The sequence below is a fragment of the Chamaea fasciata genome, unplaced genomic scaffold (assembly GCF_029207755.1).
Source record: "Chamaea fasciata isolate MVZ Bird 193981 ecotype frontalis unplaced genomic scaffold, bChaFas1.0.hap1 SCAF_2, whole genome shotgun sequence".
In the NCBI taxonomy this organism is placed as follows: domain Eukaryota; kingdom Metazoa; phylum Chordata; class Aves; order Passeriformes; family Sylviidae; genus Chamaea; species Chamaea fasciata.
The window spans coordinates 369,220-396,643 of NW_027094087.1; the positions used below are offsets into that span (position 1 = coordinate 369,220).

The following is a 27,424-nucleotide window of genomic DNA, read 5'->3' on the forward strand; positions in this document are numbered from 1 at the left end:
ATCGCCGCTGGCAGCGCCGGGCGCGGATAAAAACCGGCCCCGCGGGAGCCCGGAGGCGCCCCTCGCCCTCCTCCGCCTCTTCTTCGCTCCCGGGCGATGCGCGGTGCGGCGGCGGGCGTGGCGAAGTGAAGCAGCGGCGCCGTCTCCGTCTTCATCCTCCTCCTCGCAGCCATGGGCGACTGCGGAGCCCCCGAGGACGTGAACTCCAACGTGCTGGTGGCCCGCAGCACCGGCGACGCGCAGCTGGACAAGGCCGTGTGGCAGTGGCTGAGCTGGGACAAGGTGGGCGGGCGGCGGCCGTTCCCCCCGGCACGCCCCGTGCGACATCGGCGACATTCCCCCCTCGCCCGCCCTGCCGCCCGGAACGCAGCCCTGCGCCGGCAGGTGCTCCAGCTGTTCCCGAGGGATCCCTCAGCTGGACGGGGGGGCGCGGCTGTGCCCGCCCGGAGCTCACCTGGGCGGGGTGGGGATGGATGGATGGTGCCATCCTGGCACCTGGAGCACGGCCCAGCGCTCACCTGGGCAGGGATGGGGATGGATGGATGGTGCTATCCTGGCACCTGGAGAACCGCAGGGATGGGGATGGATGGATGGTGCCATCCTGGCACTTGGAGCACCGCCCGGAGCTCACCTGGGCAGGGATGGATGGATGGATGGATGGATGGATGGATGGATGGATGGATGGATGGATGGATGGATGGTGCCATCCTGGCACCTGGAGCACCACCTGGAGCACCGCCTGGAGCTCACCTGGGCAGGGATGGGGATGGATGGATGGATGGTGCTATCCTGGCACCTGGAGCACGGCCCAGCGCTCACCTGGGCGGGGATGGATGGATGGATGGTGCCATCCTGGCACCTGGAGCACTGCCCGGAGCTCACCTGGGCGGGGATGGATGGATGGATGGATGGATGGATGGTGCCATCCTGGCACCTGGAGCACCCTGCCTGCCCCACCTGCTCCCTGCTTAGCACCCGGCTGGGGCCGGCAGCTGGCAGGAGGGATGGGTGGATCGGTGGCTCTTTTAAATGCGGCAGGAGTCTGTTTTCCTCAGCTGCCTGAATTTAACCCTTCCCCAGGAAAGAAACAGCCAGGTTCCAGCATTCCCCTTTTCTTTTCAGCACCAACACGGTGTCAAGAGCACTGCAGGCTTGGTTAATTTGGATCCAGCCACCCAAACCCGTGATAACAGTGTGGTATTGGAGGGTATTTCGCTTGTCCTGTCGTTGAATGGGTTACGTTGGATTTTTGAGGGGTTTTTTTGCAGCTGGTTTGCCCAGGCATTGTGGCCTGTGCTTTAGAAAAAAAATACCTTGATGATGGGGGAGGATAAATTGCCAGTACACCAATGGTTTAGGCTTCTGACTGCTTCTTCCTTTATTTTTTTTTAGGTTTCTCTCTCCTGAACTCCTTTTGCCTTTATTTTTGTAAACTAGGACCGTTGGTACTGTTTCCTCTTTCATGTCATTCTGTCAGGATCAAAGCAGGAGAGCTGCAGGCAAATGCCACCTGATGGCTCTGAGATGAGCTTTCTCCTGCCTGGAAATATGGTCTCTCCTCCCGTCTTTGCAGAAATTAACAGGTGCCATCTGCACCTCCTGCACGCAGAACTGCTGCTGTGAAAATATCCGGGAATAGTGGCACGGGGGAGGGAAGGAGTGGAGAAAGGAAGTAGCATTCCTGATAGTACATTTGATAACCCAGGCTGGACTCCAGCAAATATTGTTTTCTAATAACGTCTTGTTAGCGTATTCAACAGCTTTTGTTGTTTTTTAAAGGATTGTTTTGTCTTTCCTAAAAATGTGTGGAGTCAGAGAAATTCCACCGGGGGAGGGAAAAATATCCAGGTTAAAACTGGCAACAGTGAAATGTCCATTTCTAGAGCTCCTTCTCGGGCTGTAATTAACCAGTAAAATGCAAACTGCAGGGTCAGTGTGAGTGTACCTGTTTGCCCTTGCTTCCCTAGGTGACAAACATGACCTTTCCTATAAAGGTGCTTGAACTTGGAGAATTCAGAACTGCTTGGGGAGGTTTCCAAGAGAGCTCCTGGGAAATCTGACAACCCAAAATCACCTGGAGGAGAAGGAGGAGGACTGGGGGCTGCTTGCTGGGGCCAGGGGTCATTCATGAAAGGTGTTAATAGACCAGGTGAAGGTGTTGTGGGAGGGGAGGGTGAGGAGAAACAGGGAAATACGGCATGAGCAGGGATTGTTGGTCCACTGCCCTCGTATTTCACCACAAACCAAGCAAGTGGGGCCTTCGCTGCTTATCAGACTTGACCCCCCTTCCCACCCCCAGCTTCCTGAGCTGCAGGGATTTTTGTGGCCTCTGATCAAGGAAAAAAATCTATGCGCTCCATTCCCAGCTGTGGGAGGCTTTTGTCCTCCAACTTAATTGAAAATTGCTTGCTGTAATTAATTACCAGAGTTGTGCTCTGTGTCCTCTGTGGTTTGGGTGTTCGTGCTCACCTCGCCTAAAACCCTGGGTGAGTGGAGGAAGCCTGCCTGTGGGATGAGTATCCTGCTTTCCTCCCCTTCTCACCAGCATCCTGCATCCTCATTTGTGCTCCTGGCATTCCCCCATCCTCTCTCCTCAGTTACTGCCTTGGCCTTTGAGCCAGGCTTGGAGGCACAAGGCAACGCCTTTTGTTTAATCCTCCTCGTTGGTAAAGTATGGGAACAATTAGTCATTGTTCTCCACTTTCTCCCTTTAATTCCCTTTCATCCACTTCTTAATTTTCCTCTTGTGCTTCCACATCTGTCTCGAGTCTCCCGAGGGAGTCTGGCTTGTGTGGAAAGCTGCTTTGCCCTGTACACACACTGCTCCTGGCTGGGAGTACCTGGGAGAAGCTTTGGCTCTTAAAGGCACTGCTAGAACTTCACATGGTGGAGGGGAAAACTGGAATTAATTATCCAGGAGCTGTTTGTGCAGGCCCCATTCATTGTGTCCTCCCTTGATTTTACTAATTCATGTGCTCAGTATCATTGTCTCAGCGGTAGTGTGGAGAGATCTTCCTTGCTGTTGGGTGCTTTTGGAGTGTCCCTCGGTGTTCTTCTCATTTTTGTGGCTTTTGAGATGCTTTCCAAGAAGAAATGGGCTTGATAGTTTGAGACCAGTAACTTGCTCCAGTCATTTGACTTGCAGTATTTTTGCTTATTAAGACTTTCAAGTGAATTTTTAAGAAAAACATCGGGAAAATGAAGGCTACAGAAAAATTCACTGAAACTCAAACCAGCTTGAGACTTTTCCCCCTTCTTTAAGCTACACATGCCAAGACTGTGCAAAACAAAACAAAATTGCTGTGAGTAGTAAATTGCCAGTTATTTTTACAGGGTATTTGCTTTGAAACCTAACTCTGGTGGTAAGTACCGGTGATTACCATGATTGGGTGTGAAAGATCCGTGAGAAATACTCAGTTAATGCCCTTGTCTTTAATTCTCCACTTGTTCTAAACCCCGATGAGCCACAAAAAAGTGCCATTCTGCCGCAGCAGGCAACTGTGCAGTACACGGAAAGCTGAAAATTTCATGGAGAACGTTTGTTTTGTTTGTTTGTTTTGTTTAATAATACTTCAGACCTTTCTGAAGTTTGTTGCGGAGTCTCCTGCGTGTTATGACTCCAGAGTCCTGGTTCTGGCTGTGACTTCTTATAAACAGTTGTTTTATATATGGATGTATATATATATGTGTGTGTGTGTATATATATATGTGTGTGTATGTATATATATTAGTGTAATACCTTTAGAGGAAAAATAATTACAGCACTTTTATTATTCTGGTGTTTATGTGAGCACATAACAATGTTCAGTCTGTCGCCCACGCAGCAGCCTGTCTGTCTCTGTCCCAAATGTTTCTGATTTCCATTTCTTTGTGACAGGGAAGGCGAAGGACTGAGGACAAGGTTCTGACGGTCTCTTTTTCCTCCCAGCCTGGCAGTAATGCCAAGCCCTGCTCTCTGGGCTTGAGGTGGATGGATGTGGGGACAGGCTGCTTGGGATGGTGTGGGAAGGCATTGCCTGGACTCTGGTCCCTCTCCACTCCCCTCGTACCCATGGCAAGCCTCAAAGAGACTGGAAAATTAGGGATGCCGCAGAAATTTACATCTTGAAATGGCAGGGTAGCTGCCTGAGGGCACTGCCGTCTGTTGGTGGGTGCTGCTGGACTGGGAATTAGGTGAGGGCAGAGCTGCCACTCGGGGACAACCCAGGCCAGGGGTCCAGGGGGACCTGCAGGGGTTCCTTGTGGCAGTGCCAGCTCGCCCATCCCTAGCCCAAACGCCAGCCAGAGCCCTGTCCTCCCGTCCCTTTCCTGTCCCACCAGGGTGTGTTCAGGTCGCAGGAGCCTCTCCCGGGGCCACTGTCACCTTATCTGCTGCCTCCTTGTGCAGCTGGCCGGGGGCAGGAGCTTTTCCAGCAGGAGCTGGCGAGGTGGTGGCTGTTCCCTCCTGATTGTGGCCTTGGCCTGGCCTCTGTAGGCTGTGCTGTGTGCTCAACATTTACACGAGTGTGCTGTACAGGCACCATGGAGAACGTGGGGATGTATTAGCTAGGTGTCATTATGTGTATTGGGTTGGCATCATTTATTTATATTATACACAATTATATTAGTCATAGATTTACTGTGTACATATATGTGTCTGTTAGAGAGGTACTGTGTATTTATTTTTACATATATTATGAAGTATTCCTCGTGTTTTAGGAGGGTGATCAAATGTCTGCTGTTTCCTATGGAAATTTTGGTGCTGATTGAATGGTTTGAAGGTGTGCATTTGTTTTTTTGGTGGGTTGTTGTTTTTGGTTTTTTGGGTTTTTTTATTTGGCCCTTTTGCGAAGTGAAAATATAAAAAGGTGATGGAATTTTTTGGTTGAAAGTTCCTGGTGTTGTTAAGGAAGTTAGAGGAAAGGTAGTAATAAATATTCACATCCAGCAGACATTTATCAAGTAACTATAGAGTTTGGAATCCATGGATATTCCATAGCTCAATGCGAGTCCTTCTCCATCCCTTGGAAAACCAGTAGCCTTGTGTGGGGCTTTGAAGGGTTTTTCTTCCCTGTTGAGGAGCAGTTGATGCTGCAGCATGCCATGCCAGGTGCTGGGTGTCCCTGTTTGGTACCAGGTTGTTTTGGGGCTCTTTAAAGGATATTAATCATTCAAACACCAGTCTAAAATCTCTGAGGAACTTTTTTTTTGCTTGATGAATCATTTTTTGATGAACCATCACAAAAGCTTCAGATGTAAGACTTGATTTCAGGACTGCCAAGCAGACCAGCAAAACCCCCTGGTTTTGTTTCAGGGTTTGCAGTGGGGTTAAGTGTCAGCAGTGGAAGCTGTTCTGGAATTCCCGGGTCAGGGTGGCAGATGGTGCTCGGAGCCAGGCTGGCTGTTGCAAGAAGCTGAGCTGGGCCATAGGCTGTGAAGCTCCAGCTTGGGGGAAGAGGTCAAGCTGGGAAGCCTGGGGAGCAGGAAGGATGGTGCCAGGCTGGGATCAGAGCAAGTTGGGTAGCATGGGAAGCAGGAAGGGGTAAGGGCTGTCTGGGGGTCAGCCCTATCCATTCAGTAGCATTAAAGCCCAGAGTGTGAGACAGATCACCAGCACTTGTGGATTTATACCCCCTCCTGTAGATTTCCTTCTTTCTGTTAGCCCAAGGCTTTCAGGTTGTCTGTGGAAAGCTTGGAGATTTCTCACTTGTAACTTTTTTTCTCCTTCTTTATTTTCTGCAACTTCAGCTTAACTGAGTGTGACCTGAGCGAATTCAAATGTTATTCTGGTGCTGTTTTGGCCAACTCATTTTTATTCCTTAGGAAATGAATTAAGTAGCTTCAGTCAAAAATGCTTGTTAATCTGTTTTTGAAATAGATGTTTGTGCTGTTGCTTGAGTATTGCCTCAGTTTTGCAAAGGTCCATAAGCTATGGGATTTGTAACTTCTATTCTGTTTTTCCAGGGAAGCTATGCAGTGTGTCCTGAAAAGCTGTAGAGGATGCTGTGTAGTTTAATTACTGTATTTTAAAGCTCAACCATGCACTGTGATAGTGTGAAATGAAGTTTTCAGTACTCTTGCCTTAGACTCTTTTCACATCAGTCATTTGTTTTCTGGTTGGCCGCCTATGAACAGCTGAAAGAGAAGCTTTCACTTTTGCAGTTTAATATCTATTGTGCCCCATTGTTTTGGTTTTTTCTAGGCCCGTGTTTAGCTGCGTGGTGAGCAATGTCTTGCTTTGGTTGCCAGGCCATCCAGCAGCCTGGACAATAACGGCTTGCCTTTTGCTTTAGAGCACACAGAAATAACAAGTTATTTGAGGTTCACATGTGTAGTGTTCAGGGTCTGTTATCAAGCTGCAGAAGGAATTTCAGTTTTTTTCAGTGGGTTTAATTGATTATTTTTTTTCCTGGTGAATGTGCACAGTTCCCTATCTTTGTGCTTTTCCCAGCGTTTTGCCAGTCCTCCTGATGAACCTCCCCCGTCTGTGTGCAGCATGTTTCCCCGTGCTGCTGGAGCTGGCTGACCTCTATTTTAAATGTCAGGGGTTCTTCACCCCTGCCCTGCAGATTCCATCTGCCTTTTTTAACCCTTCCTTGTGACTCTGCTTGAAGCAACACCGCTTTGGAGAAGGACTCGTGCCACCAGGGCTGTGTTTTACACCTCTGCAGTCACTGTTTTTCCCAGCTGTGGAACCACTGCCTCGTACTCCTCTGCTGTGTGTGTAGGATCTGGGAAGTGCCTTTGTCCAAACCGGGTGTCAGCAGACAGGCCGAGTTCCTTGATGGCCAGATTAATTCAGTTGGGTAACTTTGAGGAACAAATTGCAGATGTGTGCAACGTCCAGCTTGTGCGCTTGCAGGTTCTTCTCGACTGGGATGGTGGTGCAGATTTTGGAAAATCCTGGCTGAACAGGGGGATGTGTCTGGATAACAATCCAGCCTGCTGCAAAACACCCTGTCCACTGCTGGAGGGGGCTTAGGAACCTGGTCCAGTGCGAGGGGTTGGACTAGGGTGATCTCCAAGGTCTCTTCCACCCCAAACCATCCTGTGATTTCCATGGTTTTACTGTGCCTGTTTCCTGTGGGTGGGGAGGAAGGAAACGCTGCTTTGAAGTGTGGATTTTTGTCTGCCTTCCAGCAGCAAAGATGAGGAACTGAATTGTTATCTGCCCTGGAAAACCCTGTTCTGAACTCTCTGCTCCTCAGGCAGAGGAGCTGGATGGTGTCTTAATGACCAGACAACCAGATCATCATATCAGTGGCAGCAAGAGCTCTTGAATCTTTTGTTAATAAGGATAATGTGGGAAGAATGTGAGAGGAATGAGTTCAGTGGAGGCCGGTGCACACACATTTTGTGGGATGGGAGGAATTTGCTCTAGGAATTATTTAAAACTGACAAGCAGGTACAGTTCAGCTCCCGATTTCAAGCCCTAAAGGGAGACCCTGATGTCCTTTTGCAGAACCAGAAGACGAAGGAGCAGATTGAGAGCTTGCTGCAGAACGGGGAGCACAAGGAGCTGCGGGCCCGCCTGTGCTGCCGGCTGACCTTCGGCACGGCCGGGCTGCGCTCGGCCATGGGCGCCGGCTTCTGCTACATCAACGACCTCACAGTCATCCAGTCCACTCAGGTGAGCCGGGCAGGGCTCTGGGGACAGCAGGAACAGCAGCTGGAGCAGCGTCCTGCCGGGATCCCAGAGCGGGAGCGTGACAGGCTCCGTGCTCAGGGGAGATGAAGTGGCTGGGAGAGGTTTGGCCGGGCCGGAATTTGTTTAGTCTGTTACACAGCCCTGCAGCTGGGGGTCTTATGAGCTGCCATGAGGAGAACTTGTAGTATTTGCCCAAAGCAAAAAAGCAAAGCCCCGACCAAACAAGCCTTTCCTTTTGTTTTTAGCACAAGCTGTGAATAGGTATGGACTGAGTGTATTACATATACCTAACCAGTTTATTTGTGCCCACCTCTAGCATTCACTATTGAAAGTAGAATGAGCCAATATATCTGGAACCCTTGTTCTTGGAAAATCAGTAAGATGCTGTTTATGACAAAACTATTGAATTTTACCTATTTTGACAGATAATTTTTGTAGAAATGGAGCTCTTGGTGTATGATGAAAGGTGTTTTATTACATGGTTTAGCAGGGGTTGGTAAAACCTCTCATTTAATACTGTGCACTTAGACTTTGTAGCTGGTTTCTCTTTGCAGGCTGATGCCCTAGCCTCCCTCAGGACATGTGACTGAAATACTGCTTTCTGTTGGCCTAGGATGGAGGGATGTGCTTAGAACTTGGAACAATTTTAGGCTGTTTGACATTCTGTTGTCTGAGTTGTACAACTGGAGCCCACACTCCTGTGGAGAGGCGAAATTCCAATGCAGTTTATAGAGGTTTGGTGTTGAAGTGTTGGTTTGAAGCCCAGCCTTCTCTGACAGTTTTGCTCTGCAGTATCTTCCTGGATCTCACAAAAAGCTCCCTTTAGGTGTCTGACCAGTAAAGTGGACACATCCTGGAATGATGCTTCCTTCACTTCTGCCCTGCCTGATTCCTGAGGTGTGCCATCCTCCTCTGCCAGAAATGCTGTAATGGCATGAACAGGTCCAGGTGGACTCTGTGGATGCAGTGAGAGCAGACTGAGGAGAATTGGGAAGGGGGGGTTGAAAAGTCAGTATTTTGTTGCCAGTGGTGGAGCTGTTAAAAGCAGCCAAGCTGCTTTGAACCAGCCCTCTTTTCTTGGAAGCAGAGGAGGTTTCTGGGAGTCATTTCCCTGCCCTTGGGTTTGGAGGTGCTGGCCCTTGCCTCCTCCCTTTCTGCTTTAGGCTGGTGGAGCGTGACCCAGCGTGGGTCTGCTGGCTCAGCCACTCTCCTGGCACAAAGGGAAAACTTCCCTTGTGCTCGGCAGGGAGCGTGTTGGCAAGCTCAGTTTCATGGGAATAGCTGGTTTTTGAGAGTTACGAACCGGGGGTGTGTGCATCTGCTCCCTCTGCACAGCTGCTATTTTTAGTTGTTTATTAAAGCTGTGTATCAAGTTGGGAAAAGCAGCCTCTGGGAAGTGGATTAGAACTTGTTTCTGCAGTAAACTGTAGCAGATTTAATCTTTGTTTGAGCACTCTTGTTTCAGGAGCTGAGGGCATGAACAGTTCTGCTGAACCTGATCTGAGCACGGGCAGCCCTGGCTCTCTGGATTTGCCCTTTTCTGGGACAGGAATAAATGGCCAGTCAAATAGCAGACTTGAGTGTAATTAACACTTCCTTCAGTTTAAATAAGCTGTGGTGAAGTTGCACGTGTGTTCCGTGTCCCTCATCTGATCTGATTTTTCTTCACTTGATTTGATTATATCGATATTATGAGAAGTCAGATCCAGGAAAGGTACAGGATATTCAGCAGTTGCTGTGGGCTGCTGAAAATCGCAGGTACGTGAACTCCATGCCAAGTCCTGGTTCCCTGGGTTTTGTCCTACTTCGCTGCATGTCCAGGTGCTTTTCTTACTGGGAAAGAAGCCTGTCACTGATCTCCACAGTGACAAAAGCAGCCACCATTGCATCAAGGAGTTTCCTGCTGCTTTGAAAGCAAAGCTAAAGGGAAAAGATGAAGAAGTTAAATGCTGCACCTTCCACAGCTGTTCCTACCTCTCTGGATTTCATCAACCAAAAATCTTTGTCTTACTCTTGTTGCAGTCGCTGTTCCCTCACTTTTCTTTTGAACTTGAGCATAGGGGACTGGGCATGCTCTAGATGTACACTTGTTCTGTTCCGTGGATTTTGCACCAGGAAATCATCTGAACCACGCAGTGGGAGAGGTAATTGTGATACTTCAGTCGTCTGAAGAGAATTTTGGCTTAGATCTGAGGGGCTGATACAGTTGTGTGCTGACATCTGCAAATGTGCCGTTAATTATCACCACTGGATTCCCCGGGGCATCCTTTAGAAGTGGTAGAAATTTAATGGCAGTAGCAATTAGGGATACTATCAAAGCCTCAGTCTTGCTAAACGGAAATAGAAATTCTTTGAATTGAGGAACTTTTTCAAGAGAAAACTTAACCCCAGAGGTGCTGGAATTCGTAGCTGCCCTTGGGGCGCCTGGAAGAAGATTGTGGGAGCTCAGGTAGGGGGTTTAGACAGTGGAGAGGCTCTGCATTCACTTCCTCACTGGCATTTCTTGATTGTCTTTGATTTCCTGCAGCTTCCATAGAGATGTTTGGATAGCAAGCAAGTCCAGTAGGACTGAGTTAACTTCAGCTGTGAAATCTGGCTGAGCTTAAGGGACTAATTTTGAGCAAACTGCTCCATAGCAGAAAGTAAAGACGTTCCTGTTTTTCTTCGTACAAAATCTTAGCCTAGGTACGGGGTCTGTGAGAAATCTGCTGTTCGTGTCTTTAGATGTTATTCGAGTTGTTCAAGTCAAGCTGAAGAGTTTTTTTTTCCCATTCCTCTCTTTGCAGCTGCGAATGAAAGTTCTTGGCAGGCTGTCAGGGCAGGGTGGACTTTGTGTGTTTTGGGTTCAGTGTGAAGGTGACTTCAGCAGGTGATCCTGCCATGGCACAGCCTGCAGACCCGCCACACTGCTATAGCAGAGAGTTATATCTGATTTAAGAATAAGTCTGTCCCTCTCTTTGTGTAAATCCCTTGATGTCTGCAGCTGAGAGCGTTCTCCAAAGAGGTGCCAGTGTCCATGCTTTGGAGCACATCCTTGGACTTGTTCTCCAAGGCCTTTCCCAGCCTTAACAATCCGTGATTCTAAAGGGCCAAAGCCACTGAAGAAAAGAGGCCTTGGCTGGATTCCTGGGGAGGAGTCAGGCTGGCTTTCCACGTACCCTGTCAGATTCACATAAAAACATCCTGAAGGATTGCACTGGCTGAGGGGAAATTCTTTTTAATTCTGGTGCAGAACACCCCCACTCCCATCAAGAGGCAGCTTGCACCTCTGTGAGAGGCAGCAGTTAGAGCATCAGCGTGGCTCTGCTAAGTTGTCTGTACTGTGTTGTCTGTTGTGGGGAGCTGCAGCCTCTGGAAACTTCCATTAACAAAAGTGCTTCCATCTTTTTATCTAAAACTGCTGATCCATCGTGGGCTGTTTCCGTGGTGGATCTTCAGAGAGATTCTGGCTGGGAAATGGAGGTGAAACTGGAGTAAAAGCTGATCTTCCCACCCAGACCATTCCCTGATTTTTAAGGCAAATTTAGGACTAACACTTTGGAAGCAATGTTGAAAATGTCTGACTTGTACTGTGGGCAGGGAAGACTAGGCTGGCACATCTTATATTGCTCGAGGGGTTGGACTTTCAAAATATGGATTTTTCTCCCTTCAGTCTTGAGAAGATGTTTTGAATAAATGAAACACAGTACGGATTGGAAATGAGTGTTTGCTTCGTGAGGGTTTGTTGTTGTCCTACTCACTTTTATTTCCCACAACAGTTTCTCTGGTTACTTGCTTTCTTCCAGTGAACACAGGGGGAAGAAAACACTGCTGCTTTTGTGAATATTGTTCTTGATGTGTTTGAGCTGTCAGTCTTGCCTACCGTTGTGAAAGATCACCTTTAATGTTTGTGTGTGCTGCAGTCCAGCTAATTCTTCCTTTCTCCTTTTTTCTTTTTTCTTTTTTTTTTTTTTTTAATCCAGGGGATCTACAAGTATCTTGAGAGGAACTTTTCGGACTTTAAGCAGAGAGGCTTTGTTGTTGGATATGATACACGAGGTCAGGTCACCAGCAACTGCAGCAGTAAGAAGTATGAGTATTGATTACATTTGCAAGACTAGAAATGAAATTGTGGCTTTAAATGCGTTCTGTCCTATCAGCACTTCTTCTTTTTGTTTGTGATGAGCTGGGCACACACACCCTTTCCTCTCCCTTAGTCCGTTGAAGTAGTAATGAGGAGAGACTGGGGCTAAATCCTTCGTGGTGCCAGTTTGCCAGCAAAGCGGGGGTGTAGGGCTGCTTGCTCCACCAGAGAATTTACAGATTAAATTCGCAAGAACATTAGGCTTAATATGCCTGGAGACAAAATTGGCTATGAAGGTAAATCCAGAGCATTAACATCCAGCTGGAAAAGCCTAAATATTAGTGCACTTCTAGCACTGTCGTTCTCAGCTATTTCACACCTGATTTAAGCTTGCCTGGGGAGAACAATTCCACCTGCAGCTTGCTGTAACCCAGTGTATTTGCACTTTGAGGGGATTTTACCTGGAATGCTTAAAATGTAGATTTCCAGCAATGGCAAACTGTGCTCTTTGCGAGGAAAGGGGAGAAGGCTGCTGCTTTCTGAATTCTCTAAGGAATCTTAGTCCCTTGTCATTGGGGAGCAGAACACATGTGCTAATGGCATGCTGTGCAAAAAAGCCGACCCAGGAGCTAATTAGTATTTAGGTAAGGAGAAGTTAATTATTGTAGTTATTGATGTAACTAACAGTTCTTTTTTTATAAAGTTTTGTAGTATTTAATGTTTTAGGGATGAAGAAGTCCTTGGTATGTATAACAGAGCACGGAATCCAGTGACTGTCTCCTTTCCCCTGAATGCCTCTTCCCTGGGCCTGAGGTTATGTGTGGCCCATTATCCCTCAGGCTATGTGGGTTAGGCACAGTCTAAAAATGGGGAAGGGCGAGAGTGATGCTCTTTCAGCCACACAAAGCCTGGAATTCAGACTTGATGGTAACACAGATGTTTCACGTGTCCAAGTAGCACCTCAGTTCCCCACTACATGTTTCTTCTGTCCCCCTGGGATAATGCACCCTCACAGCAGTGCTAAAATCAAACTGAACTCCTCCAAAAGAGTGTTTCCAGTGGGAGCAGGGGGCTTTTCCAGTGCAGAATTTTAGTACCTTCAACTCCAAGCTGAGCTCTCAAACTCTTCCAGGTGGTTTCAGGTGACATTTGACAGGTGCTGTAGTGAAATTCTGGTTCAGTGAAACTTGGGTTGCTGGTCATGGAGAGAAGAAAGTCAGTATTAATGCTTGTCTGTGAGAACAAGGGAGCAAGGTGAGCTTACACCATTTAGTATATCATCTGTTTTGACTCTGAGACTTCCCTTTATCTCCTGAGCTGTGGGTACCTGAGTGCAAAAGAACTTTGATACCAGTTACTTGGAAGAGAATGAGCTTCCCTGGTGCTCAAAAGGACAAGTTTATAATAAAACAAGATTTAGAACTATGGGCACTGTTCCTGTTTCTAAACATTCTGGAATGAGGGGTGCTGCTTTGCAGAAGTTTATTTTAGGAGTGGATCTACTTCCTAGAGACTGTCTGAAGCTCCTGAGCAGGGCTGGCAAATGAGCTTTGTGGGGGATACCAAATCCTTTTTCCAAACCTGCTGTTGCAGACATCTGCTACTTCAAACTTTGTAGGAAGTTGTTTCTGTCCTTGAGCAAAGGATGAGTGTTCTGCCAGCAGGTTCTCTATCTTTGTGTGGGATATCTGCTTTGTTTGGGTGAGGGACTGAAGTGCCTTGCACTGTCCAGGCAGCAGCTGAAAGGGCTGGCTCAGATTCTGCAGCCTGAAAACTCTTACCCTGACTGTGCAATTTGTAGGATACCACTCTGAGCATAAGCCAAAAAGCAGTAGAATGCTTTAGGAAACAAGTGCCTGGAGGTGACAGGAATTCCATCGGGCTGTTGGGCTGCCCTGGGGAGTTGGAGTGACTGAATATTTTCTTTTTCCTGTTGATAGGCTTGCAAAGCTCACTGCAGCAGTCCTGCTGGCAAAAGATGTCCTCGTGTACTTCTTCTCCACCTATGTCCCTACCCCCTTTGTGGTGAGTCACCTTCTCGACCATATTAAGGGAGTATTTGAATTTACTGAGAAGGAGAACTAGAAGTTTTCTTAAATTCTGTTATTTAACAAAAATAGAGGCTGCTTGGTGTGCTTGGCTCTTCAAGGAGGCTGTAACGAGGCTGCTGAATTGCTCAGTGCCTCTGCTTTTAATATGTCAAAAATAGACTCTTCTAGTCACAGCAGCTTTTTCTTGCAAGGTTTTAAATCCTCGCTTGTTTTCCGTAAGCTCTTCTAACATGCTGTGTATTCTGTGGATCTTGGTTTGAGGGGAGGACTGGAGTGCCTGGAGTACCTGTAAATTGTTTTGCAACGAGCCTTCTTGTGAATTCCTTTGCTCTGTTTCAGCCTCTTTCCCAGGGCTCCTGTAATCTGAGTGTTGGCTTTCTTTAGCTGACCAGTTAATGATGGCATTTTTGTAATTGATAAAAAGAATGTTTTTATGGAGAGGAATTAGAACCAGCTTTCTGCTGCTGGCTGCAGGACCCAGTGCAGAGTGTCCATGTGTGTAGTTTGCAGAGAAGCTGGTGCAGGGTTGAAAGCCCCCTCTGTGGGATGGTGGTGCAGTGTTTGTCTCTGTGCTCCTTTGCAGCCCTACGCCGTGCAGCAGCTGGGGGCTGTGGCTGGGGTGATGATCACAGCGTCCCACAACCGCAAGGAGGACAATGGCTACAAGGTGAGGCCTCGGCCGTGGCCTGGCACTGCCCTGCCAGCTGCCTCCAGCATTCCCTGCCTGTGCTTTGGGTGGCACAGCCCTGCCAGCTGCCTCCAGCATTCCCTGCCTGTGCTTTGGGTGGCACAGCCCTGCCAGCTGCCTCCAGCATTCCCTGCCTGTGCTTTGGGTGGCACAGCCCTGCCAGCTGCCTCCAGCATTCCCTGCCTGTGCTTTGGGTGGCACAGCCCTGCCTGCTGCCTCCAGCATTCCCTGCTTGTGTTTTGGGTGGCACAGCCCTGCCAGCTGCCTCCAGCATTCCCTGCCTGTGCTTGGCCTGTCGTGGGACTGTGGAGTGACTTATGCTGGAAAAGGCCTTAAAAATCATCCAGTCCCACCCCCTGCCATGGCAGGGATGCCTCCCACTATCCCAGGTTGCTCCAAGCCCCATCCAGCCTGGCCTTGGAACGCTCTGGGATGGGACTACCTGTGCCAGGGCCTCCCCACCCTCATGGTGAAAAAGCCTTTTTTGTGTGTGTGTCCGTTAGAAGGACAAGTTATGGAAAGTGATTCATCCTTCTATAACCTGACACGCACGTCTGTGATAGGAACGTAAGACCACATAGTTTGTGGATCTTGAGCATAAATCTGTAGTGGCATTCCACAGAATCTAATTAGCAGCTGAAGAAATCCTGCAGCAATTTGTGTACTCACTGCTGAGGTTTAAAACTCAGTTTATAACTAAGCCAGAACTGAGGGAAATTCATGCATACAGTAGGGAACTGGGCTGAAGATGGCAATGATTTAAGAGTGGATTAATACAACACAGCAGCATCGTGTTGTTCCCTGGTTTTCTGGGCATTGAAGAGCAGTGGGTGGCTTCACTTTGAAAGCTTGGGACAATAAAACCATCCACAATAGCAAGTGCAGTGTTTTAACTGAGTATTTTTTTCCTCAGCTTTATAATAACCTGAACTAAACCCTCAGCTTTAGCTGAGCATTCTAGAAGCCCTGTGGCAGGTCAGTGAGTGATGGCAATGTGAGGAAGGGCAGTCCTGCCATGCCCAGAGAAAAATCTTGGAGATGATTGGACTGCTCTTGTGTTCCTTGGAGCAAGTTGTAAAGTTCCTCACCAGCCTTTGTCTCTGCTTAGCTGGAGCAATGAGTAAGGAAAGAAGCCACATGAATTTCCCAGGTGCTTCATTTGTCAAGAAGCAATTTTATGTTTGTCTTCTGATGCACAGCAGTTTACTTTTGCCAGGATGCTGGTTTGTTTCCTAGTCTTTCCCAAGTGGTGTTTCATCTTTCACAATTTCCTGTGTGAATTTCAGTGGCTTCTGAAGGTTTTGGGCAGTTTTAACTGAAGGTGACAAATCCAGAGGACACTGATGAGAAAACAGAGGCAGTGCGGATTGTCTGAGCAGAGTCTGCACTGTGAGCTCAGCCGTGCTATTGGCAACAGACTGTGGGAAAAGTGGCCTCTAAGTCTTTAACAAAGACTTTTTTATAGTTGAGGGTTAGATACGGTGTTTCCAGCTGAGAGATTACAGTTGTTCAGCCGTGGAAAAACACGGACCTTGGCACACTGCTTATCTGTTTTGCTTTGGATTCAAAAACAAGTTGTACTCCTTTTTCAAAAGGAATGCCAGCCTTGGAGAAGGTGATATTTTTCTACTGTTACAGTTTGCACAGCACTCCCAGATACAAGTGCCTGGTTTTGGTTTCTCACATCCTGGAATTTCAGCTGTAATAGTTAAATACCAGCTTCTCTGAAAACAAGTTGTGTTTCTGTGTAAGCTCCATTTGTCACAACTGCAGTCCTGAACTCAGAGGTTCATGTTGAATGATTCCAAGTGGCTTGAGAATCAAGCCAGTCAGATGTGGACTTCTCTGTATGACTTAGGCAGAAAGTAGGTGGAATCCTATAGCTAAAAGAATTTACCAGGTTAATAATCTTTGTAAATAAACTGTCTCTTCCTTTCCTTCAACTTTGACCAGGTTTACTGGGAAAATGGAGCACAGATCACCTCTCCTCATGATAAGGAAATTATAAAATGTATAGAAGAGTGTGTTGAACCGTGGAATGGCTCCTGGAATGAGAATCTGGTAGACACCAGTCCCCTCAGTCAGGATCCTCTGAAGAAGATTTGTGACAGCTACATGGAGGATCTGACAAAGATCTGCTATCATAGGTATTGTACAGAGCAAAAGGTACCTAAGGTCATGCTTTTAAGTAAGCTGTGGGTTGCATGTGGCAAAACTGACTGCAGACACAGACCTCACTGTATTCTCTGAGGTGTCATTAAATTCAGGGGTCGCCATCCTTAGGACTAAACCATTTAGTGGAGAATAAACCAGCTGCCTTTGGGAGTTAAGCTGCTGTGAAGCACCCCATTTAATGCAAGTGAATCTGCTCCAAGAGTTTCGAATGAAATGCAGAAATTCAGAGTGAAAGTGAGGTGCACATGCATAAAACAGGTTCTGTCTAAAGGTTAGGTGGGGTAGAAGATAAGAATAAAAGGAGGAGGATGGGTAAGACAAAGCAGATCTGGAATAGCACTTTAAGGTGGTGGAAGAACTTGAGTTTGATGTAGAAACCAACAGTTTATTCTTGGAAGGCTTTGATCTGTTTCAGCAGAAGGTAAATAGTTCATTTTCCAGGAGAAGAAGCTTTAACCCAGCGATTTCTAGTGCAAAATAAGCACTTTCCCTCATTGCTTTGAAATTAATGCAGAAATCAGCAGAACAGTACACAGGGGAGCTGCAGTTTGCAGTTTATGAAAATAGTCTTGTTGAATAACTGAAATCTTACTGAATTCTGTTTCCTCTTCAGGGAGCTGAATATGCAGAGCAGTTTGAAGTTTGTCCACACCTCTTTCCATGGAGTTGGACATGACTATGTGCAGCTGGCTTTCAAAGCCTTTGGATTTCAGCCCCCCATTCCAGTACCAGAACAAAAAGATCCAGATCCAGACTTCTCTACTGTCAAGTGCCCAAATCCTGAAGAAGGAGAATCTGTGCTGGTATTTTGGTTTCTGCTTTGTCAGATTTCTGTGAGGAAAAACAAACTGAGGAAGAGAATAGGGAGAGCCTGCTTTCAGCTGTATTAATACAGTGGGCAATTCTTGGGGGATTTTTTTTCACTGGGTGTTAGGTATTAGTAGGAAGACTGTGGGTTTATTTACTCCTATGTTGTGGGGTTTTTTTGTCCCCTCCTTCTCCCACCAGGAGTTGTCACTGAGGCTTGCAGAGAAAGAAGATGCAAGAGTAGTAGTAGCCACTGATCCAGATGCAGATCGATTGGCAGTGGCAGAGCTGCAGGAAAAGTAAGTAATGGGACCCTTCTTTGTGTCTTCCTGCAGAAAAGGTGGTGAGAGTCACAGAATGGCCCCAGATGGTTGCCAGGCACAGGCCTTTAATCCACTCTTTTCCTTAGGTATATGGATATTTTTCCTTCTAGCTTTATCCTTTGGTAAAGCTCCAAATGCATTTTAAGTCAGTTCACTCAGCAAAGAGTAGATTAAATGCTTAGTGGTGTAATAGTATGGCTAAATGAAGCTCAGCTGAAAACTGAGTGGTTACTAAAGACAGTAAAACTTTGTTGTTTACTGTGTTTTCATTTATATTAGGCAAACCTTCCTTGGCAGTTGCCATGGGCTTTGTGGGTGGGGTGGTTTCTTTGGTTTTCTTTTTTTAAAATACATTTTTCATTTTAATCCTATGTTTTCCCCTGCCTGTTCGTGTTGAATAGAAATTATTTTTTTCCCACTAGCAGGCCCCAGTTCTGATGGTTGTGTAAGTAAAAGCTGTGCAGGCCCTGCCTGACTGCAGTGTACAGATTGCATAGGCTGCTCTGGTCAGTTCTAGACTGCTCTCCTGCTGCTGGGTAGCCAAAGGCCTGAGCTGTGCTAGAGCTGCCAGTGAGGACACCCTAGGGGTGTCTTTCCTTGCTGGGAGAACACTCTGGGCTCGTAAATCCTTGAGGTGTGAGAAGTGTGGAGTCCTGTTGGTACGTGGCTTTGCCTAGAGCAGCGTGGCAGTGCTGTGCTCACATCCCAGTGTTCAGTGACAGGGGAATTCATGTCCCCCAGCCCTCACCTTGGCTCTCCAGGTGCTCAGTGACTGTGGAATTCCTGTCCCCCAGCCCTCACGTTTCCTCTCCCTGCAGTGGCAGCTGGAAGGTGTTCACGGGCAATGAGCTGGCAGCCTTGTTTGGCTGGTGGATGTTTTCCCGCTGGAAGGAGAACTGCTCCCAAGATGCCGATGTGAGCAATGTTTACATGCTGGCAACCACGGTCTCCTCCAAGATTTTGAGGGCAATTGCACTTAAAGAGGGATTTCACTTTGAGGTGAGTGTGGGTTGTGTGCTGTTGTCTCCATCCAAACCCCCGCTGGTGACCTCACGGAATGCAAAGTGGGCAGGGGACTTCCAGGCTTCTGGCTGGGAGTTTTGAGGGATTCCAGCTCACAGAGAATGTTCTTTCACCCGGTCAAGCCTGATTTCAATCTTCAATCTCCTCAGTGTTCTCGGACTGGGAGATCAGCGTGGGCAAAGCTCAGGGACACAAATTAACCCCTGAATTCCAGATAACAGCAATACCTGTTGCTGTGGTTATCTCCCTAGAGAGAATTTCTTCTGTGTGAGAGAAGGGAGGTTTGTGAAACCTGAGTGTTCGCTGTGGTGTTGGTGGGTTTGTAAATGAGCACTTGGAGGTTACACAGGGGTCTTTCAGATGTTCAGATGCCCCGTGCCTGTGGGTTTTGAGTTTGAGTTTGGAGGCAGGGACAGGCAGAGGAACTCTTGTGTTCAGATCTTTAATGCAGCCTTGTTAAGAATGTGCTAAAAAGAAACTGCGTGTTCAGTGGCTGACAGTTTAGTTCCTGCATCCAAATTAAATCTGATTTCTGTTGGATGTTAGCCAGAAGAGAGGTAAATGCCCAAAATCATTGCACAAACATACAAAGGGCCAGGCCTCGTTTATCCATGTCTTAAAGAAACCCATGTGCAGTAGGAATAAATACTTTTCCAAACAATGAAAAATTTAAAATTGAAAGCAACTCTGAAAACTATTTTGAGTGACTGGCCAGATAAGCCTAATCAGGGTAAATGTCAGTTCCTTGTAATGGATTTGATTCTCTCTCTAAATATTGTTGTTGTTGTGGGTTTTTTTGTTTGTTTGTTTTAATTGGAAAAGGGCTGAAAGAAAAAGAGAAGCTGGGAATTTACAGAACCTCTTGGCCTTCTCTAAAAACTCCCCCTCCTTTTTATTTGTAACTTCCTTCTCTCCAGGAAAAAACTGTTTCTAAGCCTCTGACTGCCTTTGCGTGATTTATGTAAAGAAACCCCCGAGCAGTGCTCTCCCCTCCCAGCACCTAAAAGTGTTGCTTTTATATTTCTGTAGCTTTTCCTCCTGAGTAACTGTGTCTCGTCTGATGAGCGGCACAGGTGATGTGATGTGATCTCAGAGCACCACATTCCCTGACACACTTTTTCCTTGGTTTGATACTTGTGTCCTAGTTGAGTATCCACTAGGACAATGCTATCCATTGGCTCTTTGCCTTGGACTCATCATCCTAGCTGAAGATATGACTTGTCCGTGCTTCTTTACTGTCCCTATTCTGCTTGTCAATTTATTAGATTTAACTTTAGGAAATAACTTTCGAAAATTAGAAAAACATCCTTAAGCTTTAATGTTTTGACTCTGCAACAGTCTTTCCTGTTGACCCTAAAATTCAAAATATGCAGTTACATTTTTCTCTTTGTTTTTGTTTTGGTTTTTTGGTTTTTGTTTGTTTGTTTTTAGTTTAAGTGAAGGCAACAGTGGCTATAATTTTTTTCTTTGAATTGAAAATAAATTGAAAATATGTATTTTAAGCACTCTTTTTTTCCCCTCCTGTGTTAGGAAACACTCCCTGGTTTTAAATGGATTGGAAGCAGAGTAAAAAATCTCCTAGATGATGGAAAAGAAGTTCTCTTTGCATTTGAGGAGTCTATTGGTATGAGTGCTGACATCACGTTAAACTGTTGAGCACTGAGGGGGGAATGTGAATAGAAAGGACTGATCTTAGTTATGAAATAAAACACACAGAAAGTACTTCAGTAATTTTCATCCTAGTAGATAATAGCATTGGTATTTTGCTCTCATCAAATTGACTTGCCAACTCCCATAATTAATTATCTGACTTGCTGATTCTGGTGTTGTGCTTATCTTTCCAGCCCTATGACCCCCAAGTTAATTAGATTTCTCCTGCATGTGCAGCAATAAAGCAGCTTCCATGTACTGGCCAATTTTTCTGTACAGGATCAAAGGTTAAAGCTTCAGTCAAGTAAATCAGTGTAATAATCTGTCAGGTTGTTTTTCCACAATCCCTTTTTCCTTCCTAGGCTTCATGTGTGGCACCTCAGTGCTGGATAAGGATGGAGTGAGTGCAGCTGTGGTCATTGCCGAAATGGCGACTTACCTGCAGGGCCAGAGCCTGACCCTGGCACAGAAACTCGTTGACATTTATGAAATGTGAGTGGTGTTTTTCATCAGAATGTTCTACTCCACTGTTTTAGAGCTGGGATTAATCTAAGGAATATTTATTTAAATATAAATACGTATATATGTTTGTATCCCTCAGATGTTTTCTCATTGTAGGTTGTTGTGAGGTTTTTTGATGTAGGATGGATTACAGCCCATCACTAGTGCAGATATCACAAGGGGCTCCAGGAGGGCTGGAGAGGTGTTTGGGACCGGACACAGGGAATGGCTTCCCACTGCCAGAAGGAATCTGTAACAGAGCAGAGGTGAAAGGAATGGCTGTGGACACAATCCCAGCAATAAAACAAGCGTTGTGTTTGTCAGTATTAAGCCTTGTCCTGAGACCTTCTGGGTACCAAATGTGCCAAAACCTTCTGAATCTTAAAACTGGAAACATTAATCTGCTTGTAGGTATGGCTATCACATATCCAAGACTTCCTATTTCCTGTGCTATGATCCTCCCACTATCAAAAGGATATTTGAGAGACTCCGGAACTTCGATGACCCTCAGTCTTACCCCAAATGCTGTGGGGTTTACAACATCTTACACGTCCGAGATGTCACCACGGGCTATGACAGCAGCCAGCTGAACAAGAAGTCGGTGAGTTACCAAGTGTTTTTGCAGAGAAGGGCTGGAGGAGCTGGGAGGGAAGTACACCAGGAGAGAGGCAGGTGTGGAATGCGGTGGTTATTCCAGTACAATGATCAGTGACCTTCATTGGCTCACTGAGCCCGATGCTCCTACAGCTCCTGGGCTTCCAGGTGCTGCTGCCATGGCTGTAAGGGGCTGCTGCTGTTTTGTAGGTGCTGCCAGTGAGCAAGAGCAGCCAGATGATCACGTTCACCTTCCAGAACGGCTGCGTGGCCACGCTGCGCACCAGCGGCACCGAGCCCAAGATCAAGTACTACGCCGAGATGTGTGCGCTGCCCGGGCACAGGTCAGTGCCCCAGCCCTCTGCCACCCCACAGCAGCCACACACAGACAGTGGGCTGCTTTGACAGACCCCCTTCCCCACGTACTGAGAGTCAAACAGTGATCAGGTGACAAAATCACAGAATTATTTAGCCTAGGAAAGCTCTGAGATCAGAGTCCAGCCTGTGACCAGCCCTCACCTCGTCAACACGACCAGGGCACTGAGTGTGGAATCCAGGCTTTCCTTTCTCTTGGGTTGTGCTGCTGCTGCTGGCGAGTGTGTCTGCAGCCAGGTGGGTTCCCACTGCCTCTGGGGATCTGCTGTGTTACTCTGAGCTGCCAGAGAGGAATTAGTTGTTATTCACCTGGGTTGAGCTTCTTCCCGTTTAAAAGTGGGGGGAAAAACCCAGGGTGTGTTTACACCACAGAAACTTCTTGTGCTGTGGAATCATGGAGAGGTTTGTGTTGGAAGGGACCTTAAAAACCATCTCATTCCAGCCCTCTGGGCAGCCTGTGCCAGGGCCTCACCACCTGATTATTGCAGCATTAATTGAAATTAGTTAAAGAAGAAAAAGGCCACTAGAGGGTTCTGGGCACCATCTTTAAAAGTCCCTTCCCACCCAAACCATTCTGTGATTCCATGATAATCCCTGCTGAAAATGAGCTTGTTAGAGCAGGCACTTTGGAGTCTACACCTGGAGGGGTAGGAAACCCAGCAGAGCGAGTCCATCCTCCATCCAGGTTGTGCTGTTTATTTGTTTGGGCATTTCCCAAACCTCTGACCTGGCCCTGTTCTTCCCTGCAGTGACAGAAGTGTGCTGGAAGAAGAGCTCCAGAAGCTGATTGAGGCTTTGATTGAGAATTTCCTGGAGCCTGCCAAGAACGGGCTGACCTGGCGCTCTGCGTAGAGCCCCGGAGGCACCGAGTGGAACAAAGGACCCACGAGCAGAACCAGTCTCATCTTTGTGTGTGTGTGTTTGAATCAGCTGCATTCTTTTTCTGTAAAGAAGAAGCATTCTTTTGTCATGCTTTTCACCGGACTGGGACAAGGAGAGAAAAGTAGAGAAAGGGTAGAATTTGTTGTTGCAGTTTTCAGTCCTTTTGACCAAAAGTTTAATTAACCCACACCAATGCAAATCAACTGCCCTAGTACCTTTGAGGCAGCTGAGCTTAGGTGCTACATCTTGTCTTAAGCTCAGTTCAAGTACCTAGAACACCTCTTTTTTGTGTGTGAAAAGGTTTTTAAAGTTTTAAAGGAGTGATCACTCCAAACTGACAACAAAGGCTGCTTCTTCCCCGCAGCTCTCTGAGACCTTCCCTACAGGTCTGCACTTCCAAAAGCATCGGAGCAGAGCTCAGCATTGCTTGTTTAGGCAAATTGTTGACATTTTTCAGCTACTTAAGAATTCTTCTGTTGGTAAAGGCGTTCTTGGGCATTATAGCTTTCCTCTGTGAATCTCAAAATAATTGGCAGTGAAACAATAGTGGCAACAGCTGCAGCTTGGGATTGGAATTGCCTGGTGCCTTTCCAAGGCTTCCAAAGGAGCAGGAACTTGGTCATTCCTTAGTAAAATCACCCCTTCTGACTACCATAGGCTTTGTAGCTTCTTTTTGTCCCACATCTCTGAAGGGTCTTAAGCTTTCTTTGTTTTCTGTATTCATTACTTTGAAAATGTCAGTCAGTGATTTCTTTGTTTTTGCTGGCCTGAATTTATATTGTCTGTGTATTAAAAAAAAACAAACAAAAAAAACCAACCAAACAAAAAAAAACCCCCCAAAAAACCACAAAAGGAAGAAAGTGGAGATGAGGGACTGGCACAGTTACTAAATTGTGATTTTTTGGAAATTTTTTATTATGTCCTGTTGGGTGTTTTCTGTCAGAATAGCATTTTGCAAATTCTATTATTCTTTATCTTTAAGGGGAAATTTTTACCAGCTTCTCTCATTTGTTTTCTCCCTTTGCTCAAGTATCCAGTGAGACTGCTAATCACATTTTCCAAAAAAACCCCACCCAAACCAATACTCAAGTTCTCCTTGTGGTTATATTGGGTTTTGGGTAATAGAGGCTGTATTTTGGCTCAGGAGAGCTGGTTCTGGAAGCTCCCTGCTGTCGCTGACAGCGAGCAAAGAGAAATAGCAGCAGTTGCGTGCTGGCTTTTATCTGCGTGATGGGAGAAGACCTCAGGGTGCCCTGGAGTTCAAGCTGCTGTTTTGCCACTATTGTTGCCTCTCCAAATTCATCCTCCCTCTGATGATGCCCTTGCAGCTGGATGCCATAGAATGGCACAGGGTAGGTTTGTGTGTGTTTTCTCTCCATGGCTTCAGAGAGCCCTGACGTTTGGGGGTTTCCTGCTGCCAGCAGCTTTGCACTATATCCATGGAGAAGTATTTCAGTGTCTATGAATGTACGTGTACTAGAGAAGGTCTGTGTTGCACAAATTCCGACCTGTCACTGCTATTTATTTATTTTTTTATTTCAGGAGAAAGTATCTCCAGATTGTTCTGCCATTGAGTGAAATGTCTAATGCCAAAAGCTTGGGGTTTTTTTACCTTGATTGTACATTTGACTGACATGGTGGGGAAAGCAGGTAAACCCAGTTAGACTCGGAGGATGCTTTTGTTGTTGTCCCGGCTGGGTAGGGCTGGGAAGGCATTTGTAACTGCTGCTTTGCCTTCAGCTCTCCCAAAAGGGGTGCAGATCTGGATTCCCCACTGCACTGAGCTTGAAGGAGCTCTTGCCATTCCTTCTGTTGGCAGCAGATCAAACCCTGAGGCACTGAGGATTTTGTTCTCCAAGCAGCAAAGAGAACAAGTGACTCGGGACAGAATTTTGAACAAACACTGTAAAAAGCAGAGAGAGTGTGTGTGTGTGATGAGCCCAGCTGGGTGTTATTGCAGCAGTCAAGTCTTGTGAGCGGTGGTTGTGCTCCGACAAGGAGCAGGAAGCTGCAGCTTCCCAGAGATCTGCTTTGTGCCAGCAGGCAGTGCTAAAAATGGAGAAAGTGTTTCCGAAGGAGCATTGTTAGAGGCTGGTAACTGTTCATTGTCGAAGTCTGTTTGATTAAAGAAGAAAAGCCAGCTGTGGGGTGTGAAGTGTCTGGGATTTTGCCCGTGGGTAGGCTGGACAGTGAGCTGGAGCTGTAGTGATGCTTTTGGGAGGACAGCAGCAGGCACGAGGTGTTGAATGTACTTTCAGGGTAGAATAACTATTTGCTGTTTGGAAACTGCTGCTGCTGTTGTTTTCCTACTGTACTGGAACTGTTTGATATATTTATACTGTTCCATTTGTGGAACTCCTTTATCTCCTCCCTCTGATCTCGCATCCCTCACTCCTGTGACTGTGAAGGACTGGAATTCTCCTTCCCTTGCCCTGTGACTTTGTTATGCATCGTGTTAAGAGTTTACCTGGTTTGTGCACAGCCTTCCTTGAGTTGTCAGCTGTTCTTTCCCACTTCTCAGACAAGAACAAAGGCTTTTCTCACTTGAGTAGAAAGCAGATCACAGATCAAAGGGCGCTTGTGGATGTTGTTTCCGAGGTGCTTCCAGGTAAAACTGGCCTTTTCCAAGGCTGGACAGTGGCTAAAGCTGCGGTCACACAGCCAGTGTCGGGTTTGGTGTTTGATAAAGTCCCCAGGGCTTGGGTTTGTCCCTTGGCTGTGACAGGTTTAATCTCTGTGGTAATGTTGTGTTTCCATGGGCCTGGGACAGGAGGGGGCTTTGCCAGGCAAGGCTGAATGTGTGAGGCAGAGCTTGTAGCTGGGTTTCTTACTGAGGTTGTGATAGAGTACCCTGGGTGTGGATTAAATATTCCCAAGCGCTGTCCACGTCTCTCTTCCTGCCCCTGCGAGGGTGTGTGAGGGAACTGCACACTCTGGTGTGCAGAGGAGGAGGGAATGTGTGTCCCAGGGAGAGCTGGGCTGCAGCTGTGGCCCAGAGGAGCAGTGTAGCCCCACACTGTGTTGGGCTGCTGGGGCAGCTCCGCTTCCCTTGGTCCCCAGCAGGATGTGACTCCAAGGAGCTGGGCTTGCCTTGGGCTGCAGGAGAGCTGGGATCTCACCTGAGGAGCTCTGCTCGTTCCCCTCCTTTGAAATACCCATCCCTTCCCTCTGAGGAGGGCAGACACGCACTGGTGCTGTCCGTGGGGACATCAATAAATGAGGAGGGCAGACCCTCTGGCGTTTCAGCTGTCCGGGTGAGTTGCCCTTTGCTGCCTGGGGCTCCCTGCCCTGCCCGGCCTGCCCCCAAGCTCTGGTGGTTGGTTACCTGCATGCCGACATCCCTGGTGCTGCTCCCTGGTCCAGCTGTGCTCAGGCAGCACTCTGGGTGCCCTCCCTGCCAGGCTCCTGAGGTTATTGGGGATTCCGGCTCCCATTTCCTTACAGGAAGTTTGTTGGTGTCACCACGGTGGAAGGCAGGAGAGGAAGGATGGCTTCTGCCGCTTGGGCAGGGTGGGATGTGTGTGCCGCTTTAGGCGTCACCTGCATGGTCTCCAATTTTAAAACTGATACTGTTATCACTTTTTGTCTTCCCTCTCCCTTTTTGTCCTCTCCCAAGTAGGAGGGGCTCCTTGCAGGGTGACACCGGGGTGGTGACAGTCCAGCTTGATTCCCTCTGCTCAAGAACGGCTTTGTACAAGGTGATTGAAGTATCTCAAGTTGCATCGTTCTCCTTGCCTGGAACCCTGGGGAGTTCTGCATCTGTACTGTTTACCCACTGTCTGTTGTGTAAAACTAGGGTGTATTACAAATGCAGAGTGAGAATTTGCACTTTTCTGAAGAGTTTCTGTGTACTGCTATGTGGATGTAGCTGAATGAAGTGTTATAAGTAATAAAATATTCCCTTCGTAGTCTCAATCTGGGTTTCTTTGTCTTGTTCAGCCAAACACTTCTGCCCAGGGAGCTGGGTTGGGCTTGGGGGAATATCTATGTGCCACTTGGATAAGGCCTGGGAACAAGAGACTGTTCAGAGCCTCCTGCTGTTGGTGGCACTGACTCTCTCCCCTGCTGCTGGAGGGTGTCCTGGGAGCTGCGCTGTCCCTTCAGTGCTGGCTGCAGGCTCCATCCCGAGGGCTCCCGTGTTCCCGGGGCTGTTCTATCTGCCAAGGCTGCTCTCCCTGAGCCCCTGTCCTCCTCCCAGCCCACCACAACCACCCCTGAGTTCCAGCCCGTCCTCTGCCGGCTCTTGGCGGAGATGATGCTGTCCAGGGAGAGTCAGGCACAGCCCTCCCCGGAGAGCAAAGGGGGTCAGGATGGGGACAGGGTCAGGTTTGTTTGGGCTGGGCTGGGGGGAGCCGTGGGCTCACCCCGGGCAGGGCAGGGGCTGCTGTAGCTGCAGCATCCAGCATGGGATGTCACCAGCAGTCTGGGCAGAGGGATGGAGCCCCGGGGGTGCCCGTGTGTGTCCCCCCTGGGGAGGGGGACAGCCGAGGGCCAGGCCGGAGCCCTGGCACGTCAGGGTTGGGGTACACTGCAGCAGGGAGAGGGGTGGAGCCCGGGGCTGGCATCTGCTGTCCCTGTCCCTCTGAACACAGACATTTCTTCCAGGAGCAGCAGGAAGGGGCTGGTGGGAGCAGTGAGAGGGACCAGAGCATCTCCTGGAGGCTC

General features: G+C 47.7%; 1 protein-coding gene across 1 annotated transcript; it reads left to right on the top strand.

Moving 5' to 3' along the window:
* Positions 1–26,674, top strand: PGM2L1 (phosphoglucomutase 2 like 1). The gene is made up of 14 exons (XM_066207158.1): positions 1–282; positions 7,442–7,609; positions 11,590–11,696; positions 13,631–13,715; positions 14,325–14,408; positions 16,383–16,576; positions 17,218–17,407; positions 17,613–17,710; positions 18,553–18,733; positions 20,288–20,381; positions 20,770–20,899; positions 21,320–21,509; positions 21,713–21,846; positions 22,627–26,674. Exons 1-14 carry the CDS (start codon positions 172–174, stop codon positions 22,727–22,729), a joined length of 1,869 nt encoding a protein of 622 aa, XP_066063255.1. The 5' UTR covers positions 1–171; the 3' UTR covers positions 22,730–26,674.
* Positions 26,675–27,424: the final 750 nt, after the last annotated feature.

Excerpts from the sequence above, each read along its gene's own strand:
- PGM2L1 (XM_066207158.1), top strand. The coding sequence starts at position 172 with ATGGGCGACTGCGGAGCCCCCGAGGACGTGAACTCCAACGTGCTGGTG. Across the intron at positions 7,610-11,589 it reads CAGTCATCCAGTCCACTCAG|GGGATCTACAAGTATCTTGA; the intron begins GTGAGCCGGGCA and ends TTTTTAATCCAG. Across the intron at positions 21,847-22,626 it reads TGTGCGCTGCCCGGGCACAG|TGACAGAAGTGTGCTGGAAG; the intron begins GTCAGTGCCCCA and ends TCTTCCCTGCAG.